Source organism: Bos grunniens, chromosome 5 (genome assembly GCF_055505025.1).
Source record: "Bos grunniens cultivar Pamir isolate PY7600 chromosome 5, Bosgru_T2T1.0, whole genome shotgun sequence".
NCBI lineage: Eukaryota > Metazoa > Chordata > Mammalia > Artiodactyla > Bovidae > Bos > Bos grunniens.
The window spans coordinates 20,257,737-20,280,566 of NC_141169.1; the positions used below are offsets into that span (position 1 = coordinate 20,257,737).

Genomic DNA, 22,830 nt, shown 5'->3' on the forward strand with positions numbered 1-22,830 from the left:
TACGGACTTGTATATTCCAAAAGTTAAATAAATCAAATTCAAATTAAATAAAATACTTAAATTTTCTATGTCATGGTAAGTACAAAGATTCGTTCCAACACTGAAACATTAGGATTGGATTCAAAGATTCAACAGTCTAATTTTAATCATTAAACATTTATGTAGCATGTGTATTTCATGATATCTATTTTATAGTAAACACTTCATCAGTACTATGGCTACAGTATAAAGACAATAATGAAAGGCTGAAATTTCCTTGCACTTTTTAAATAATCAAATATAAATTGAGAACTTGGGTAGGGTGAAGCAGATTGTTTTCAATCAAACAAGATTAGATCTATTATATATTAAATGATTATTCTTAAAAGTTACTCAAGCCATTTTCAGTTGAGTGTAAGATTTCTAATTTTATTCTTAATTTAAATACGCTTAACTGTCCTAAGCCTGTCCCCTATTTAACAGGACCACTATAAGGTTCAGATGAGATATAGACACTTATGTGCTTTACAGAGTACAACGTAAATGTATGATCTTATTATAACTGTTCAAAAGAAGTCTTCTTCTAGCATCAAAGAAAGGTATTATATAACTAATTAGAGTTATAAACCAATTTCGGCTTACATACTGTCCCTCAAGAGTAGAGGGACAGTGTTTAAAATCAACAGCAATTTAGTAACAAAGAAAGCAAACAAACAGAAAACCCAGCCAGTAAATTACATCTGAGTATTTGAATTAGGTGAGTGCCTACCATTGCAAATCCAACATCAGCTTTCTTTAACGCCGGGCCATCATTTGTACCATCACCAGTGACAGCTACCACCTGGCGTTGTTCGGAAACAGTGCTGTCAATTATACCTGGAATAAAAGTATTTGTGCTGTAAAAACAATTTGTTTAATAGTGATTCTGTAGGGTATACCTTGGCTGGCCAGTTTTATAGATTCAAAGTTCAAAATAAATAATTAAGCATAGAGAAATGGAAACTGCTGAGATGTTGGGCAAGGAACAACTCCAGAAACTGTTGTATTAGCAATTATATCCTATTTTACTCACTGAGAATAAACACAATCCACCTAAGGTATCAACAGGAAATGTATTCAGGTTTTATTGGCAAAGATGATATCCATGATTCAATCTAATATTTAGTATCTGTTACTATTTCAGGAAACAACGCGTTTCTGTATCAAGAAATTGTGGGAAAATTGCAAAACCTACTCACCTTTAACCAGTGTATGTTTGTCAGTAGGAGATGATCTTGCAAGCACTCGAAGCTTTGGCCAAATCTTGTCTATCCGCTCTTGCTCAATCTATAAATTTTCGTCAAAGTTAAAACATGCCCAAGCCTAGTTTTCTAATTCCAAATTAGCTATCTAGCATTTGTATCAGTGGTTCTCAAAGGGTGGTTACCAGACCAGCAGTATCAGCAACTCCTGGGAACTTGTTAGAAACGGAAATTGCTGAGCAAGATTCAAGGCTTAGCTGATAAAGATACTGTGAGGTGGGGCCTAGTAATCCATGTATTACACAAAGCTCTCTAGGTCACTCTGATGCAGACTCAAGTTTGAGAACAATGTTATACATATCATTACAAAATCAAATTTTAACCATCTCCCCACTGCCTATGAACACGAAAACTCCTTAGCATAAGTAGTGCAGAGTTTGGGGCCTCCTAAAATATGTTCCATAGCAACCTGTCCAAAATTATCTCCCCTTACTGGCTTACACAGACTGTATTTCTTGGGCCCGGACTGAAAAAAAGAATGGCTCACTCCCTTCAAGGCAAATTTCTTTATCACTTGTTCCCTCTATTTCCTATAATGTTTTGCTTCTTGGGGTGAGGGCTGCGCCTTTCCAGGTGTGATGCCTAACAGGCAGTGAATACTCAAAGTGTATTTGTTGAATGAATTTCCTAATATACTAAAAATATAGCAGCTTAAAAAGTAAAACACCCTTACCTCTCCTTTTTCATTTCGTATCCTCCTGTTGAAATCTTTACCTTCTAGGCAAAGAAAATCTTCCCCAGGATGTAAAATACCACATTTGGTGGCAATAGCCCGAGCAGTATTAATATTATCACCAGTGACCATCCGCACAGTAATTCCAGCTCTCTGACATTTCTTTATTGCATCTGGCACCTGGTTAATGTGGAAAAAATTCATATCATGAAAGAAAATTAGAGTATTTCCAGGATGGGGAAAAAAAAATCCCACTGAACAAATATAGATTGCCTCACAGTCCCACAAATGACAACCTTCATTTCATCTCAAGATATTAAGTATTTCTTGCAGTATGCCCAATAACCTCTTCTTTCCTTTTCCACAGTCCTAGTTTAGGTTTCACTTTCAGTTATCATTTACTTAACTTGCCTGCATTATTCATTTGTCAAAGGCCTTTCCCAGCGCCTTTCCCCCTGGCAACCAATAAGCAATTCTTTCCTGGTTGGCTCTCTACTTTTCGGGTTCTACTGCCCAGACACGAGCATATACTGTTGGTGTTCTTGGGGTAAAGAGAGACTCACTTTCCACCCAACTCCTTATTTTTTAAGGGTCATCACCTCTCCTATTCTAGAACCTCCAACCACCATCTATGTGCTAATTACTTTCAGAGCTACATGTTTTTTCCCAGCTTATTGTGAGAGTTGGATTCTTAGTCATACCAGAAAAGCAGACATCAGAATGTAGGTGTCCAAAAGGAAAAGTATGCTTTCTATCTAATAGAAACCTAACGATGATCTGACCTCCTCCATCTCCCTTACCCTCTACATCCTTAAGGGCCAAAGAATCCTGCAGATTGGACCTCAAAACTTCCCTGCACTTCCCGTCACCATGCTTGTTGCCCGAGCTATTGCAATAGCATTTTTTTTTTTTTAATTGGCATCCCTGTGTTTATGTTTGTTTCCCCTTTAAAACGTCTGATATACCTGACAATAGAGTTCTTTTTCTAATACACTTTCTTAAAAATACATGACGATTACTCAACTGTTATACTATAAACCACAAAGTTCTCAGTATAATAGAGTGTCACACTTGAGCTTCAGAATAGTTTCCTAGTAGATAAACAAGGATTTACTGTATAGCACAGGGAACTATATTCAATATCTTGTAACAACCTATAATGGAAAAAAATAAAAAAATGTATAACTGAATCACTTGGCAGTACACCTGAAACTAACACAGTATTGTAAATTGGATACATTTCAATTAAAAAAAAATACAAGATGACCAAATACTGTACTACTGGACACTCCTACATTTAAAAAAAAAATTGTTTAGATAAAATTGAAAATTTAGTTGGGTGTACTATATTTTATCTGGAAACCCTACTCTAGATCTAACTACCAGTTTACAGGAAATAGAAGGAAAGCACTCAGCAAAATCTGGAATGTAGAAAACTCCCCAGGACACACGTCTTTCTACAAATAATCTGCAAAAATATGACAGTGTATTTGCTGATTAGAAGAAAATAAAACTATTTGTTCTTTGACAGATAATCTGTAAGAATGGAAAAGAGAGGAAACCTATAGAGCTCTAGATTAAGACTTTGAGGGGCATGGCAATAGATTTAATGTGTGCACTGGGTGATTCTGATTTGAATACACATTTGTGTTACAATTTAGGAAATTTTAAAAATAATGAATATTTAGGAATTATCATTAAAAGTCTTAAGGATCATGATGGTGTTTCAGAAAAGAATTAGAAAAAAAATAGCTTCCAAGATCTAAATTTTTTTCTATTATACACTTTATCTATAATTTTGGGGTCTCTGCTTCTGTAGTTCCCTTTGCCTAGAAAATCCTTTTCTGTTCTTCTCTAACCAGAAAACCCATGACGATCCTTTCAGAACAGAGGTTACAAATGCAAATACCCAGAGGGCCATGCAGGTAACAGAAATGAGGAAAGCAGGCTAAGGAAGTGACAATTGGTCTTGGTTAAAGCTATGTGGCAAATGGTATTTAAGAGAGCAAACTAAATTATTAATAGGCCACTGATCACCAAATACATCCACTTAAAACTCAGAAGTTACCTCCAATTTTACAGAGAAACTGAAGAGAAGCCAAATATCTTTTTAAAGCATCTATGCATATGCAATAAAGCTGGATTTAGTCCAGGTATCTAATTAATCAAGATTCTCTACATGAGGACTGTACGGTCCAGGAGACGCACTCTGGAAAGCTACCTCCTATTACACTGTCTCACTTCATTGAAAGCACTCATCTCGTTTTGAGATACTGAAGAAATGAATTGCCACTTCCATGCTAAAAAAAAATAAACCTATCAACCTCAGTGCAAAGAACACAAAATGAGCAATACATCTTCCAAAGGACAAAAGTTGAAGGAATCCTGATTTAACATTCTATTTAGATAAGATTTAAGCCATAAATCAATGTATAAAACTTTGAATGGTTTTCCTTTGACCAAAGGTTGGCAAACATGATTTATCTGGATGTCTCACAAGCACCTGAAACTCTACAAGTCCAAACTGAATTTACCTTGATCTCTAAATAGGCAGCTTTGTCTCTTATTACATTGGTAATACCATCTACCAGCCACTCAGTTATGCAAGCTGAAGAGTGATTCCTACTCCTCTAGAAGAGTTACTAAGAGAGAGCTCTGTCCTAAGTCTCTAGCTACACATCTTCCTCAAGACATTCTCTTGCCTACGTCACCTTCAGGCTTCTAGTTCCAAATGCCTACTTGACATATAACTGGCTCTTTCAGACACCTCCACAATGTCACGTAGATATATCCAAATCCAACATACGAATATCTAGTGGTTCTACCTCCATTTCCTTTGAAATCAAACTTTTCCTTCCAACTTCCCTGGTACAACTGAAGTACTATGCCATTATCATCTCTTGTTTGAGATCACTGCAACCATCTCATTAGGTTCTCTGTGTCGACTTCTCTGTTTCTTACAGAGCACTCCATGTACAATTTTTTAACATGAATCATGTCACTTCCCAGCCTGAATTTCTTCAATGACTTCCCACAGCATTTCAGAATAAAATTCAGAGCCCTTACTGCCTGGTAAGGCCAAAGATAATCTCGTCTGCCCTTTCTTGTTCAGGCTTACAGCCACACTGCCCTCCTTTCTATCATCAAAAAACTAAATACTTCCTGCATAGCTCAGTCGGCAAAGCATCTGCCTGCAATGTGGGAGACCTGGGTTCAATATCTGGGTCAGGAAGTTCCTCTGGAGAAGGAAATGGCAACCCACTCCAGTCTTCTTGCCTGGAGAATCCCATGGACATAGGAACCTGGCAGGCTCCAGTTCATGGTATCGCAAGAGTCGGACATGACTTAGTGCTATCTTTTTTCTTGCCTTAAGCCTCCTGTATTTTTTGTCCCCTTTTCCTGGAATACTGTTCTTGCAGCTACTTAACATGGTTGGCTCACTTCTAGCCATCAGAGCTCAACTTAAATGTTAAATCCTCAGAAGTCTTTAACATGGGGTCTCTTATCTGTATCACTCTGTGCACATCCTTTATGGCCCTTATTTCACTTGTACTAGTCATAGTTGATGCCCCCTCATACCCCGTGCCAACTAGATTAGAAGGCCTATGATGGCAGGGACCAAGTCTTATTCCTTACAGAATGTGTTTTCCCTTGGCACACTGAGTACCTATCATTTTATCTGTTGTGTTACCTCTCTAGAGCATAAGTTTCATAATTATTGTGTTTCCTACAGTATTTCCAGTTCCTGGTACTACATATTGGGTGTCGAAGCACTTAGTTGATGATAGTCACTGAACAAAAGCTATTTTTGCCTTTGTGCTTTTTATTCATGTTGCTTCTTTGCTCAAATGTGCTTTCCTCTCTCTCTCTCGGTATAGCTAATACCTCTTCATCCTGTAAGACTCACATCAGGTAATCTCTGGGAAGTCAGTGACTTGACACCTCTCAGGGTTAATATAGCACAGTGGTTTTTTTAAGCACACATGTCTTAAGGAGAGCTGGGTTTGAACATACTAGCTCTATGGTTTACAGCTAACTTCTATAAATCTCAATTTTTTTCTTCATCTTTCTGTAAGTAACAATACTTAGAGCTCAGAGGTGAATATTAAGTAAAATAATACACATTAAGCACTAAGCACAATAGCTGGCACCCGGTAAGAAGGCATTAAACATGTTACTTTAAAAGGTTGGGGGCTCATGTTCTGTACTCATGTAACATGCTTTCCACATGTACCTATGTACTAATATGCTGGTTGTAACTATGTATTTGTCCACTCCCACCCAGGACAGTGACTTCTTTGAGGCTAGGAACCAGATCTCAAAAACCTTTATGTCTCCAGTATCCTCGTATAGTCTCAATAACAAAAAAAGCTATTGCTCAATAAACTTTAAAAAAAAGAAACTAAGGAAGAAAAGCAAAGTCTAGAGCCACGGACTGTCCAGCTGGTAGCAAGATGCTTAAATTGAAAAAATTTTTTTTCATTCAGTTTTTCAGTTGAACTAGCCACAGTTCAAAAGCTCAGGAGTCACACGTGGCTGGTGGCTGTGATACGGAACAACACAGAGCAATTCCACGGTCGCAGAAAGTCCTACTGGCAGTGCTGGACCACAGAGCTCGAACACAGATAACTTAATGGTATTTACTGTATAATTTAATGTAAGTATCATTGGGGAAAACCTACTCAGTTCAAGGCACTGGGTATGGTGCTAAATAAACATGGAGGGTCCCAAAGAGGAGTTACTGAATTAAAAACCATAAACAGGCAGCACATGCATCACAAGTACTATTATTTCACTCATCTTGGATTCACACTGGAAAGAAAATCACAAAGGCTAAGAATTTTACTAGAAAACCGGTTACAGTTAGTGCCTTCTGCACATGCAGAACACAGAACGTTTCACCACCTCAGGTCTCACAGGATCTTCAATCCCCACAACAGCAATGCATGTAAGGCCGGTGACAATATCATTTTCATTATCCCACTCTGGTTCTGGTTCTCCTGCTGGGAAATCTCTGAATGCAAGACATATGGTTCTCAAGCCTTCTGATGCCATCGGTTCAATCACAGTTTTTACAATATCATCACGGTCCCTTGGTCTGAATACTTTTGCCTCACCATTAGCACTCAAGATTTTGAAACACCTATAAGGAAATGTTGAATCCAAACATCAATAATTAACAAAGATAATAGTTAATGCCATTTAAGTGACTTGGATGGGCTAGAAATCATGTAATCTGATTATCTGGAATTCAGAGAACTATGTATGTTGCGTTTTTACAGGCTTCAACCATATTTACTTTTCACTCTCCCCTTTACAAAACAGTTCTCTTTTTATGGTTCTCATTTGATCATTCTTCATTGAATCAGTTACTCGAGATATTCTTAAAACTTCTCTTTAGGAAATGCAGGGCTTTAAAAATTTCACCAAAAACCCCTAGTGGCAGAGAAGAATAAACTACGTACCTGTACATTTTGGTACAGATTTAGATATTAGTCTTAAGTAACACAAAACTGCCAAATATGTCCTTCTTTTAAAGTAAAAAGCCACGTTCAATCAACCCCTTACCTGAGATGTTGTTTTATCACCTACATTGTTTTAACCATGAAAGAGAAAAGTAACTTACTGTTAAAATAAGCCTTCTATTAGAATGAAAGATAATGCCGAAATAGTTTTAGTTTCAGTGAAATGAACTACAACCTTTTAACATGTAGTAAATAAAAGTTACACGGTATATACTTCCCTACATCGAGTTTTTCACATTGCCTCTCCTGTTCTTCCTGCTTGGAGATGCCACTGCTTCCTGCTTCTAGGAAAGTGATTCCCAAATCCCCATCTTCTGTTCTGACTGGTTTTCCATCCTAAGAGTCCACTCAGATGTTGTACCAGTACTTTAAACTGACTGCAGGCGAGACTACAGGCCGTCTCCTCACTGACCATTGAATTTATATCAACATTACTACCAATAATTTCAATGTGAAGTCTAAACTCACTTGAATACTTCCTTTCCCCTTGTCATCTATATAGTATTAGCTCCTAAGTCCTATGTACTTGTCCTCTGAATATTTCCTCTCCTTCCTATTGCCCCTGCTTCTTCTTGCTCTTACTTGGAGCTAAAGCTACTGTAATAGCCTTTGAATTGATATCAGTCTCCAGCCCATCCTTTCCCCTCCTCCCAACCCACCTTATTCCCTGATGCAAGAATTATCAATTCCACAGTTTTGCTCCCTCTGCTACCTGATGAAAAAAATTCTTCAGCCGCATTATCTGGCCTACTTAACTGTTTTAACTGCTGAGCCTAGAATTTAAGAGCCTCCACAACAAAATGTAAATTTCACTGTGAGAAGAATACTGTCTACTTAGTATACTCCATGTGAGATGTTTTGCATGCATTGTTTTATCTCACTGTCTTAGAATTAGGAGTCATTATCCTCTTTTTTCAGTGAAGTAAAAATGGAAGCTAAAGGAAGATCTCAAAGCTACTGAGTTGCAACAGAGCCACTACCTGACTGGTTTTGATTCAAAAATCTCCTCCATCCATCTACCTGCTTTCCAACAAGCCCCAGAAACAAGATATCTCACACCTGAGGGAAGTCAGATAACCAAGCACATGTAAAGGGAAGAAAGAAGTCCTATGTGTCACAAAAGCCCACCACCACTCAGCTGAACTGTGTGACTATTAGCTATTCCCCCAATATGGTCTGCACATTCTCACCTCCTTCCCTCCAACGTGGCCTCCTTCACCTTCACGTTCTTACTTCATACCAAAACCTGTCTTAAATGCTACACCCTTCATAGTACGATCTCTCATCTTAAACATTTTGTGTGCATCTGTCATATTTTGCATTAACATTTATGTGTTTTTCTCTTAATCCGTGAGATTATAATCTGCCGAACACGTTATAACATTGGATTATAATCCATTTATAAGCAAACTAAAATGGAAATACTTTAAATATTGCAGTTTCAAGTGAGTTCTAATTTTCCAGAACTGGCCTCAATTTTTAAAAAAAGTTTTCTACTGGAATTAAAAAAAGGTCAAAATAATTTCAATGCTTGTTGTAACAGATAAGCATTAGGAAAATTATATTTAAACATGTGATGTCGAAACTGGGGTCACTGGTCTGTATATGGACAGTACAAAAAAAAAAGATTACCATCCAAAATGACAGCAGGTATTTAAATACAAAAATGCAGTAGCATTAAGTATGATAAAACCTCACTCTGATATAAAAGGAAGAGCCTCAAGATCAAGTTTTAATGCTTTATTATTCTAAAAACTAATATATAATTCATTCATCACTATCTACAATGCCGTATAGAAGACATGACCATGAAGTTTTCTTCCCAGGAGGCTTTTATTTTTTGTGATCCTATACAGCAATGGACTCAACATCCCTAAGAACAAATATCAATGTTCATTTTGTTAAACCATACAGACTGAATATAATGGGCTTATTTTCCCTGTAGAAAAATACTAAGAAATAAAAGAAGCTGGAGTATGAGAATGGCAGAATATCCTGGACAAAAGATCAATACCATTTAATTACACTAATAAACTCTTAAGGTCCTAGAAAATGCCTGATGTTCACAAAAAGGAAGTATCAACAATAACAACAGAGTAGGTATTTCATAAAGCGACCACAGTGAGCAATTTATTCATCTAAGCATTTTACTCTTACTTTTTCAGAATTATCTCAGATGCACCCTTGCTGAATATTCGGTAACTTCCATCTGAATTTTTCAGGACAGTGCTCATGGACTTTCTGACAGAATTGAAGGTGTAGACTTTGTACAGTGCTTCTTCCGGTATTTCATTTCTAACATCCTGATAATCCCGCTTTAAATCCAAAAGAAATCCCAGCAAGGCACATTCAGTTTTATTACCAACATGACGAGGTAATCCACCCTCTTTCTCTGGTGGCTATAAGAGAAAAAGGTTTAGAAGCTAGTACCATACAGTTTAATTTAGAATGCAAAACAGAATGAGACATTCTAAACAAAATCATATAGGAAACCTCTATTAGTATCAGCATTTCAAAGAGGAACATAGAAAAAGAAAGGCTGAAAGAAGGTCTGGGGCAAAAATGATGTGGATTCCACCTCAGCCCTGCCAATTATTAGCTATGTGAATTTCTGGCAAGTTAACTCAACTGCCATGGTTTTTGGCTTCAACATCAGGACAACAGGAGCATCCAAGAATTAAATGAGGTGAGACATGTAAAGTTTACAGTTGGTCCCTAACACATGCTGCTGTTGTTCAGTCATTAAGTCATGTTTGACTCTTTGCAATCCCAGGGACTATAGCAGGGCAGGCTCCCCTGTCTTTTACACTCTCTCCCAGACTTTGCTCAAATGCATGTCTATTGAGTTGGTGATGCTATCTAACCATCTCAGCCTCTTCTCCTTTTGCCTTCAATCTCTCCCAGCATCAGGGTCTTTTCCAGTGTTGGCGCTTCACATCAGGTGGCCAAAATACTGGAGATTCAGCTTTAGCATCAGTCCTTTCTATGAATATTCAGAGTTGATTTCCTTTAGGATGGATTGACTCGTTTGATCTGCTTGCAGTCCAAGGGACTCTTAAGAGTCCTCTCTAACACCACAGTTCAAAATCATCAACTCTTTGGCGCTCAGCTTTATTTATAGTCCAACTTTCACATCCATACATGACTACTGGAAAAACCACAGCTCTGACCATATGGACCTTTATCAGCAAAGTGATGTCTCTACTTTTTAATACATTGTCTAGGATTGTCACAACTTTACTTCCAAGTAGCCAGTGTGTTTTAATTTCAGGGCTGCAGTCACCATCTGCAGCGATTTTGGAGTTCAAGAAAATAAAATCTGTTAGTGCTTCTACTTTTTCCCTTTCTATTTGCCACGAAGTGATGGGACCATATACTGTATCTTAGTTTTGCACATTGAGTTTTAAACCAGCTTTTTCACTCTCCTCTTTCACCTTCATCAAGAGGTTCTTTAGTCCCTCTTCACTTTCTGCCATTACAGTGCTATCATCTGCATATTTGAGGCTGTTAATAGTTCTCCCAGAAATCTTGATTCCGGCTTGTGACTCATGCAGCCTGACACATATAGGACTTAATAAATTTTAATTCCCTTCCTTTTCTCTTGTTTTCATAAAAGTTTATATTAAATAGTTCAAAATTAAATCTACTTTACCATTTATTATGGCTTAAAATAAAAGTACAGTCATTAAAATATAGTTGCCTTAAATACATATAAAACCTTTATTTCCTTCAGAGTGTCTCCACAAATACCTCCTTCTGTAATCATCACAACCGTATGAAGGGCAGATAAAACCATCTTCACTTAACAACTGAAGAAAGTAAAGCTTAGGCTTTCAGCTAGTAAAAGACAGAGCTAGATGTAAAACCAAGATCTCATCACTTTCCAGTCCAATAATCCAATTCAAGCAATATTAATTTACAGTCTTCATCCATAAGTCACTAGAACACATAACAATCTCATTCTTTATGTTATAAATAAAACTTTTTAAATGTGCAAAGTTAAAAATATTTTATTCTAAGGTACCACAAGTCTAGAGTTACTTTATTCAGTTAGTGCCAAAGGTTTAAGAATCACCTTATAGGTACGATCTACTGAGAAACCAAAAAGAGCCTATAGCAAGCATGTTTGACACATAGTAAGTTAAAATCTGGTTTCAAAATTTGCTCCAGGAAATTGAAAGTTGACTTTCTACAGTAAGATAGCCTAGTCTTTCACAAAATGAATGAAGTAGAAATTTTAAATTGAGGACTTATTCTGGTTATGTGGCTCAAAAGTTTCTAAACACAGAAAATTCAAAATATAGAAGAAAAATACAAGTAAACATAATATATACGTTGATCAACAGATCTTATTTAAAAACTTAACACAACTCATTTCTTCAAATTATGAATAATAGTGATAGGGCTTAAGAACTACATATAGTCAAATCATCACAAATCGAAAAATTAGTTTTCATACATAAATCATTAAAGAAACCTTACCAATATTTTTGATGTATAAGCACAATTCACAGAAATTCCTGTTACAAGATAGGACAAAATATTTGGTGGAATAGCTTCTGGGTCAGGAATCTTTTTATAATGTTTTTCATTTATGTAAGCTTGAACAACTGTCATTCGGTTCATTGTCAATGTTCCTGTCTTATCTGAACAAATAGCTGTAGCATTTCCCATGGTTTCACAAGCATCCAGATGCCTTACTAAATTATTATCTTTCATCATTTTCTACAGTGACAAAAAAAAGAGGTAGTTAAGCTACACATAAAACCAATGACCTCATTATATCAAAATGATTGTAAACTGCTTTAAAATCAGAACTATAACTCCCAACTTTACTTGGATACATAGTATAAAGCACCAATTTAATACTGGAAGAATTTAATATAAATGGCCTATTCAAATAAGCTAAACAAAGTACTAGCTTTCTGTGGCTTCAGTAAGTTTCCCACTACATAACATAATCTAGTAAATGAAAGCAAATCATGCTGACATGCCTCCAACAGCTTCTAGCAAGCATCCTCAAATTCTAAGAGCAATGACAATTTGTACTCACAGCCATGTAACTGTATTTACATGTAAGGTTTAAGTCTCCTTGTTAAGTGGAAAACAAAAGATTCTTGAATCAGTCAATAAGAAAAAAGTAGCTTTTATCAGTTAAAATATAGATTTTGTGGGTATGTAGTTGCCTGAATTTTTTTTTTCTCTTTTTGACTCTGACAGATTGAGGTAACATATCAAAACCAGCAAGGGTCACTTTTATCTTCTCCAAATGGTGGTACACTGGCATTCTCATCCTGAGGATCATCTCTTCCTCTTACTTATAAGAAAAAGATAGTTTCTAAAGAAAATAAGAGTTTTACTATAGTTCCAAAAGGCATTTAGGCTAAAATGCTTAATAACTGATTCCTGAAACATTAACCGGAATGGGTTAAAAACTGCAAAGAGTTATTTCACAAAGTATGTTCTGTGTCTACTAATGTGCAAGATATTGCAAGAAACTGGTTCCTTGAAGTTTGGGGAAGGAAGATTACTGTGATCTGTGTTAATACTAATGATTAAAACAAAGTTCTGCAGTAAAAAAAAAAAGGTGTTCAGTTTTGCAAAACACTAACAGAGGAGCCATAAGGACGACACCTCAGTGAAGAGAAAAGTGGTAACGTTCGGGCTAAATGAACATTTAATGAAAGCTTAAAGAACAATAGTCAAAATGTTCCTACTCATTTTCTGTCAAAGGAATGCAAATCAATTCTGCCTATATCTTTTTGATCAACTGAAAAATCAGTATCACTAATGAGTACTCAAAATGAACTAATTTCAGTACTGATAAAATGATTTTACCCATGTGTCTAAAACTTACATTTACCCTCAATTGTTTTCTAATTATTTTAAGACATCAAGTAGATGAACAGATAGTATCTCACTATTACTTTGATACATTCACCACTTCATTTTTGAAACAAAAGATGTGAAATGCCTGAATATAAACTTAAACAGGAAGCCAAAAAATATTCTTATCAAGACAAGTCTGCTAAAAATTCTTGGGAACACTGAAGATGAGAGTGCAAGAGCAGAAACTATGATTAATTACTTTGTATTGCTTTCTGTCATTAATACTACTTAGGAAGAAATACTAATTAACATTAGAAAACTGACAAAAGCAGCATTCTTTCATTAGGTATAATTTTATATGTGAAGCCATTTTGAAAGAAAGATCAAAACTGTCCAGGCTGAAGCTGTAAGCAAACTAGATGTCCATCAACAGATGAATGGATAAAGATGTGGTACATACATACAATGGAATATTACTCAGCCATTAAAAAGAACGAATTTGAGTTAGTTCCAGTGAAGTGGATGAGCCCAGAGCCTGTTATACAGGATAAGTAAGTCAGAAAGAGAAAAACAAATATAGTATATTAATGCATATATATGGAATATATATATAGTATATTAATGTATATATATGGAATCTAGAAAAATGGTATTGATGAACCTATGTGCAGGGAAAGAATGGAGAGGCAGATGTAGAGAATGAACTTGTAGACACAGTGGGGGAGACAGCAAGTGGGACGAGTGGAAAAAGTAGGATCAACATATATACACTATTGTGCGTAAAGTGGATAGTTAGAAAGAAACTGCTATATAACATAGGGAGCCCAGTCTGGTGCTCTGTGATGACCCAGAGGGGTAAGATGGGGGGAAGGGAGGGAGGCTCCAGAAGGAAGGGATATATATATAAAAATATGGCTGATTCGTGCTGTTGTATGGCAGAAATGAACACAACGTTACTATAAAAGTTAAAAAAAAAAAAAAAAATGTCCAGGCTAATTCTTTTAAAATCCAATTTGCTTTTACCATTTAAGATATAAAACCGATAAAAAAGAAAATTAATAATCTTCAAACAGAATATTCCTTTAAGTAAAACAGCAGTCAGCAAAAACATCCAAGCTCATTTTTTCAGCATTCGACTTTGAGAACAGAAGGACTGTATCACTGTAAACGGAGTGGTCAGAAACAGTAACATGTGAAGAGAGCTGAGTAAAGTTAGAGAGCTGACGATGCAAAGAAAGGAGCACACAGGTCCAAAGGTGAGAAGAAGGCTAGAGTTTTTGAGAGGCAGCAGGAAGGCTGGTGAGGCTGGACCAGAGTGGGAGAGAGAGGTGGGAGATGAGCACGAGAAGAGAGAGAGACTGGCAGACTGGGCAGGCCCTGCAGGCCACGGTGAGGAACCTTGGATCTCATTCTGATGAGAAGCCACTGGAGGGTTTTTACACAAGAAACAAAAACGATCTGAATTATTTTTTAGAAACATGAATCTGCCTATCATGTGAAGGCAGGACCGTGGGGTCATGAGAGTCCAACAAGGAGGCCTGAGATTGTTGGAGTCAGGTCAACCACTCTGCTCTTGTACCACAGGCAAATGACAAACACGCTTACTTCAATTTTACAGATAGGAAACAGAAGGGGACCGGACATCTTAACTATCGTACGAGGAAAAGTAAGCTAGAACTTTTCCCAGTGGAGTTCTGCTTAGCTCTGTGTCAAGGCTGCCCCTTCAGGCATGTATAGGTCTCGATGCAGAGATCTTCAACTGGGGAGAGGAGGAGGGGACCAACAACAGAATTTCTAAAGGACACAGTAAATGTATGCAAGTCTCCTACTTTCAGAACCTAAAAGGAAAAGGGTAGGCAGTTGTGCATCAGTCTTTTCCGCTTACCTTGACTGAGTAAGCTAGTGAGATAGTGACGGCAAGGGGCAGACCTTCTGGTACTGCCACCACTAAAACCGTAACTCCAATAATGAAGAACTTCACAAAATACTGTATGTAAATCGGTGTGCACTCAGCAAGCCATGGTCTCTTCTGAACCCAGAAGGTATCAATTACAAAATATAAGACAAGAATGATAACTGTGATGGCAGACATCAACAAACCTTTCAGCACACAAAAAGAAGGAAAATGTAATCATTAAATATTCTAGACACGACTCATTGTCAGTTACATATTAGCCACTGGAAGAATCATAACTACTTTGGTGATATTTAATTTCTCTGAGAAACTGTTACCTACTTTTTTGCACCTAACTCATCCCTTGACATTGTTAGATTTAAGTTCTGCTTCTGACTAGGAGAACTGGAAAAAAGTGTTTATGATTCTTTTCTAGACTTAACTGTATCTTCGGTCTTTTACTAAAGCTGAGACAAAATAACAAGCAATGACAAGGAAATACCAAAAGCGTAGCATAAGCTGCTTAAAGACAAAAGAGAAGTTGGTAAGAATCTGATCAATGGGGAGACCTGGAATTAAATATTCAACTCTATGTTTTTTAATGAAAAAACACAAATTACTGAAATTAATTTTTTCATCTATCCTTGCTGCTTTATTAACTAAGAAAACCAAGAGTTAATCACATATTACAAATCATTTACCTTTCTATTTTGTGGGGTGTTTAATCTCCTTATAAATGAATATTACAAAATAAAGCTGTCCACATATCTGGAACTAATAATCCAATCTGATGTTTATTAAAACACCATCACCACCTTAAATCCATCCATTTCTGTATGATTCAGTATTACCATTTGGCTAAATATTATAGAAAGCAAATATCTCCTAGATAATAAGCTTTCTGAGGACAGAGGTAAAATCTTAACTTTTTCTGAGATAATCCCAGGAAGTAACAGAATGATGCAATGTAAGTGACTTGAACTGTTGTTTAGTTGCGAAGTTATATCTCTTTTGTGACTCCAAAGACTATAGCCCAACAGGCAAGAATACCGGAGTAGATTGCCATTTCCTTCTCCAGGGGATCTTCACGACCAAGGGATCGAACCCAAGTCTCCTGCATTGCAGGCGAATTCTTCATTACTGAGCCAGCAGGGAAGCCCCTACGTGATTTGAATAGTATATGCTGATTTAGCCACCTGTGTTCTTTCATAAAGATGATACAGTTGAAGGGCATACTCTGATTTTAGCTATAGCACTGTTTTATTTTCCCCTGAAGAGTGGTTCTATGAACAGGTGTTTTCTAGTGATGGTTCTAATTTATAACCTCAGTCACACTACGGCGATGCTATAACTAATCCACTCAATTTAAGTAATCGGCAATTTTTGGAAAAACACGTACCTAATTTTTTTTTCATAGTCAATAAAAAGATGAGAAGATGTGTGGTGAAATTTCTTTTTATTAAAATATAGCTGGGTAATTTGTATGGAGTAAGCCCCCTCTCTATTGCTCCCAGAAATTCAGATACGAGCTCATGGGCTTGTGAATTGGGTATAGACTTAAGCACTAATCCTAACCTGACCATTTATTTATTTGCAAGTTGACTGAGGACACTCCCTCTACATAAAAGATGGTAACAGTTTCCAAGTTTCAAAATATTATGAGGCTCTCTAATAACTCAAAAGGTACACTGTAGATAAAACTGAAAATATTGTTAACTCCCCTTCCACTCACAAAGCCAACGATTTCCAGTCTTATGTCAAAAGATATTTTTAAATAGCAAGTCAGCATATTTTAAAACAAAACATCTTATTTGCTTATATATATCATACCTGCTTTGCCAATCTGAACAGCTAGTTTCGTCAGTTTCCCCTGTAAAACAGATTTTTCCTTTTTTGGCAAATTTGCTTTCTTTTTGTCTTTCTCATCACCATCTCCACCTTCTTCACTCTTCAGAGGCTGCATTTCCATGGCTGCACCATCCTGGGCTTTTGCTATGTTGAAGTGCACACATAACTGTTAACATTCTAAAGCAATTTGGTGTGTGTGGGGGCGGGGGAGCGGGAATCAATTTCTTACAGAAACATAAAGATCTAAACATTCACCTTGGTATGTATGTCTGTGCCCACCCAGAGAAAATAAGACAATAGTGACGCTACATTTTGAAACTGTACCAGATTTGAGAATGCTGTGCTAGGAAATAGAGATGAGGCGATGAAGAAATACAGTCCCGAAAGAGCTAAATACCCAATCATCTCTCCTCCTGTGTGTTGTCATTCCAAACACCATAAATTCCTCCCAATAAGTTATAACCATAATGTAGAACATCATGTGAGACCACACAAACGAGAAATGTACATATGCTTACAGACTCTTAAATAGATGCCAAAAAATTTACATTATATATTTTGTTACTTAAGCATTTCTGCCAGCAATCACATAGTAACCAATGATAAAATGCCTGAAATGTTTAAGTTTAAAGTTACCTACATCTGGAGCTTTCTAAGTTTACTACCACATGCCATAATTAAAATCTTATCAAAACATTAAGGCAGCATGAGTCAGGCACTGACCAGACAGACATACACCCAAGTAATACAGGTTGTTAATTTTCTCTGCTACAAGTATCCTACTTTTGGATGAATACAGTACACAAGAGAAATAGTTTTGGCTATAATAAGAATAAGCTAAGTGTACTTTTAACCTCCTGAATTTACCTTTGTTGCGATTCTCAATAGCTCCATCTTGTTTCTTATCTGTAGGAACAAAATGGGAATTAAAGCTTTCCAAAAGAAATGAATACAGCCATGCTAAATTATGCAAAGGTAGTTCACATTTCTATAACAGAAATGTTACACAACGGAGTGTGTGTGTACAGATTAGAAAGCCTGTAATGACCTGATGGCTCAATCTCTCCCTAGGTCTTAACCATGGGGGAACATTCCAAAATAATTTGGGGCATCACATTTGGGTTGACTTCTCCATAAAACTTTACTCTTTTTTATGCTGCAATATCTCCAAAGGTTTTCAAACTAAATATAGATGTAAGCCTAAGAATGTAGGAAAGAGACAGTTAGAGAGGGAAGGAGTGCCCTAGGAAGACCACAGGCACACAGGACAGCTTTGATGGGAAAGAGAAGCAAAGTGGTCTGTGTAACAGGAGAGGCAAGCAAGTAAAACTGGAATATGAAAATACAAAGTCAGTCACTTAAATTTATTTAATTTTACTTGGGCTAGTAAGCCCATATTTTTCTCACAGACATAAGTATTTAAGTGGTTAAACCTCAGTAAACTGCTGTTGCCCTAAAAGGAAAAACTCTGGAGTAAACGATGGTACAGTAAATACTTAAAAGCAGAGTAGGGAAGGCTTTTTTAAAAAAGTGACATACTGCCCAATGAAGTGATTCTGATAACTATTTCCCTATATAAACAGAGCTTCTTATAAGACCCTTGTGGATAAACTATGGTTATCAAGCTTACTAATAACAGATCCCATGTAGGGACAGTAGATACAATGGGTCAAGATAAAAATTTTAACACCTTAACAAGCTAATAATGGGCTGAATATAACAAGACAAATACACTAGGTGTCAAAGTGAAGTCTTGATCTTATGTCTAAAAGCCAACAATGTAAGATAATACATTAGTAGGAAACTTGAAAAAGATGAAAAAGTTCAATAAGGCCAAAATGTGATATGTCTGACCTATCACAGTTGATATGAAAGTAGGAAAAAAAAAGTAAACAGGAACTGGGAATTTAATTCACTTTGCTGGTCAAATGAAAATGACGGAGATTTTCAAGTGTTCAAGGAGGTGCTGAACTTGTCTGACTCTGGTAAAGGGGATGATGTCTTTATAAAGCCTTTTATGAACTCTTAAGTCTTAAAACAAAAAAATCCCTTCTATCAATTCTAACACCTGAAAGTACTACACTGGGTAACGAACTTCTTGTAGAACTCTTTATATCAAAACCTGATGAAAGAATGTATTTATCGGGTGAGTAATTACAATCCAGCTGCTGTATTTCCAATTACCAATTCGTATAGAGTATTGCTATTCTTACTTTTCTTTTCCTTTTTCTTCTCATCTTTCTTCTCTTCCTCTTCACCTCCAGCTCCAAGTAAGGTAAAGATAATTCCAGTTTGAGAATTTATACCTACAGCAGTAACTACCATTCTTCCAGAGCCTTCCATTACATGAGTACCTGTAACAATAAAAAATCCAGTAAGACATTAAATAAAGCCTAAGTTCTTGCGCTTAAGGTTTTAAGTTCGTAATATGTCATCTGAGTTCAAAACCCACTTTACCACTCATTTATCCTGTGATTCGGGGCAAAGTGTAACATCTCAATGACCAGTCCACAGATGGGGATAACAGTACATGTACACTTTGTAAAAATGAGAATCAAGTATAATCTAGGGGTTCAGTGAATGGTCAGTATTTAAATTATAACTGTGTTTTTATCGTTGGGGACATTTCTCTGAGAAAGCCATCACTTAGAAAGAAATATGCTTAGAACCAAAAGGATTACACAGCAACAACCGCCATATCCCTAAGACAACCCCACAACCTCTCCCTAACCCAGGCTGTCATGCCAGCCCACCTTGATCACTGCAGCAGCTTCCTAGCAAGTTTCTGTCTTTCCAGTTCATCCTGAAAAAGGTTTAACTCTCCTCAAATGTGATTTTATCCAAGCCTCTCATGGCTCCAAAACTTCTGACTCTACATGGCCTACTCCATAAAATCCAAAATCTCCACACGGAGACCGATCCACCTTCCAAATTTTTTCATCCATTACTCTCACATAAAACTCCATTACAAAAAGTTAGCGGGCAGAGACGGGAACGTGGACTGAATTCTGACTCTGTCCCTCACAATAATCTTGCAAGCTGACAAGACAGATTCAATCCAGCCCTGGCAGAGGACAGAGGGCATATTCTCCTTATAACGCTGCTAAGCTTGCTCACAGCTCTCCAACCTGTACATCCACACCTCTGCATCTTTGCTTTACTCACTACAAGTCTTCCCACCTCTCTGTTCTACTACTTTTGTGAATTTTAAGTAGCTTTCTAAACTGAAACTCTTGTTTAAATATTGAAAATATTCTTTATAGTTATGACTTATTTATTTGATCTCCTACTTCAGGAGGACAGGTCTGAAGCACCTACTAACATCCTGTTTAACAAATCAACCTTCAGTTGTTATTTGCAAACTAAGATTGTGAAGCATGTGTACTTACTATAGTACTTAAGGATTTGTATGTGGCTATTAATTGCTGACTAATTTATCCCACATGAATTTTTAAATCTTTGATTTTCTTGCTTTAAAAAAATCTATATTCTGACTATTTCACTAATTATTAGCTTCTATGCCAGCGAAAATGCAAGAGAAACAAGAAATAAAGGACAGTGAAACAATATTTACTGAGCAAGTTCAGTCGCTCAGTCGTGTCTGACTTTGCGACTCCATGAACCGCAGCACGCCAGGCCTCCCTGTCCATCACCAACTCCTGGAGTTTACTCAAACTCATGTCCATTGAGTCAGTGATGCCATCCAGCCATCTCATCCTCTGTCGTCCCCTTCTCCTCCTGCCCCCAATCTTTCCCAGAATCAATGAGTCCGCTCTTCACATCAGGTGGTCAGGTGGCCAAAGTATTGGAGTTTCAGCTTTAACATCAGGCCTTCCAATGAACACCCAGGACTGATCTCCTTTAGGATGGACTGGTTGGATCTCCTTGCAGTCCAAGGGACTCTCAAGAGTCTTCTCCAACACCACAGTTCAAAAGCATCAATTCTTTGGCACTCAGCTTTCTTTATAGTCCAACTCTCACATCCATACATGACTACTGGAAAAAGTATAGCCTTGACTAGACGGACCTTTGTTGACAAAATAATGTCTCTGCTTTTTAATATACTGCGCAAGGACTAAATGTAGAAGACAGTTTCTTTTAACAATTCTAGCTTTTAGCAAATTTCAATTTATGTTATGTTCATCTTTACCACAGATAATCAAATGTTGGCCACTAATAGGTTCAGGCAAAGTAAACAGTGTTTGTTCTGGTCATATCCCCACTGCTAACTGAATAACTGCTTTTAACCATCTAAATTTAAAAAGCCAAGAACAGCAGTGAGAGATGGCATCATGAGAATAAATTTAAAAATAAATACATTTCATGTTTTCAGTACATTTTTGGAAGAGGGAAATAAATGTAGAAAAACTTTCCCACCCGTACGGTGATAAGGGACTCCAGAAAGTTATTTCAGTCTTTTCTTAAACATGGAAAATTTATCGAGTCCCTCTTGGTATATACTTGGTGTGTTGAGAACCTGAGTCTCCAAAAACTTAGCAGCCATCTCTGTTAAAACAGAAAAGGACCAAGGTTCCGTAAAAGGATGTCAACCTAAGACACTAAGAGCTAGGCACTGTGTGAATAAGCTACAAGTACAGCCAGCAAAGTCCATGAAGTACATGCGGCAAAAACACAAGAGGAGATGCCTCAGTTCACCAAACACCATGGCCTGGTCAGTCTATGGTTTAGGTCTGACCAGCAAGCTTCCCTCTCTTTCGGAAAGATCACAGATTTTACTTGGTTAACATGAAATGCAGTTTCTTAAAAGTATGGCAAGGAATAAGTAAAACAAGTAACATTAAACTTAATATATGGACTTCCCTGTGACTCATATGGTAAAGAATCTGCCTGCAATGCAGGAGACCCAGGTTTGATCCCTGGGTCAGGAAGATCCCCTAGAGAAGGGAATGGTAATCCACTCCAGTATTCTTGCCTGGAGAATTCCATGGACAGAGGATATTATATAGCCAAGATATTTCTATCTGGAATGAATTTCAAGCACACCAAGATAAAGAAAAACTTAAAAGGAGTATAAATGGTCTTAGTAGTGCAGGATACTGACAATATACAAATCTCAAGTTTTTTCATAGAAATGAAAGTCTATATTACAACTGAAACCTTCCCCCTATATATAATGGTGTTTATAAATGTACATACATGAAATTACTGTGATTTTTAATGGCGGCATGTTTTGCAATAAGCCTTTTGGAACATATTTACAAATCTTAAAAAGGTAATGGTTAAACTTAGGTATGTGCTCCATAGCTGTGATTCTAACGTAACTGACCTTTGTCACAGGTTTGACTTTGGGTTGAATAAAACCATGTCTGACCAATTAGAATATAAAGTTCACACAGAAGACATGAAAAAGCATAGCTGCCAAGTTATTAAATGGTTAAATAAGCAAAATCTCCTTATAATGTAGGAAATGTTATCATTCCATTAACATCTGAAAATGATAATTGAAGATAAATAGGCAGCATTTTCTTACTCTAAACGCTAGTGTGACTCAATCTAAAAATATACCTAAAACAAATGTTTTACAAGCAATTCTGCAAATTCTATAAAGAATACTAGAATATTAAGATAGCAAACTGGAAATCAAAAGTTAAGGAACTGGGATACTTTTGGAGACAAGTTGTGGTACTTTGGTTTCTTTTCATTTTAGAAGGCAGCCTGTAATTTTTTTCATCCTTTCCATTTCATTTTCAATTAACCTCAGGTCTAGTTATCAACAGTCAAGTTGTTACAAGAGCCTTCTAAGTAGACACATACTTCTCC

At 36.8% G+C, this 22,830-nt stretch overlaps 1 protein-coding gene across 9 annotated transcripts in view; it reads right to left on the reverse strand.

Annotated features, from left to right (window-relative positions):
- The window catches only part of ATP2B1 (ATPase plasma membrane Ca2+ transporting 1), a 133,297-nt gene that overhangs the window by 29,464 nt on the left and 81,003 nt on the right, over positions 1 to 22,830 (reverse strand). For all 9 annotated transcript variants that reach the window (XM_086403805.1, XM_086403801.1, XM_086403808.1 and 6 more), the window contains 10 exons: positions 19,263 to 19,403; positions 17,917 to 17,955; positions 17,032 to 17,193; positions 15,193 to 15,407; positions 11,961 to 12,203; positions 9,636 to 9,877; positions 6,859 to 7,096; positions 1,954 to 2,133; positions 1,218 to 1,305; positions 749 to 855 (listed from right to left, as the gene is read on the reverse strand). In XM_086403805.1, coding sequence (XP_086259931.1) covers positions 749 to 855; positions 1,218 to 1,305; positions 1,954 to 2,133; positions 6,859 to 7,096; positions 9,636 to 9,877; positions 11,961 to 12,203; positions 15,193 to 15,407; positions 17,032 to 17,193; positions 17,917 to 17,955; positions 19,263 to 19,403 — 1,655 coding nt within the window. The remainder of the gene's footprint in view (positions 1 to 748; positions 856 to 1,217; positions 1,306 to 1,953; positions 2,134 to 6,858; positions 7,097 to 9,635; positions 9,878 to 11,960; positions 12,204 to 15,192; positions 15,408 to 17,031; positions 17,194 to 17,916; positions 17,956 to 19,262; positions 19,404 to 22,830) is intronic.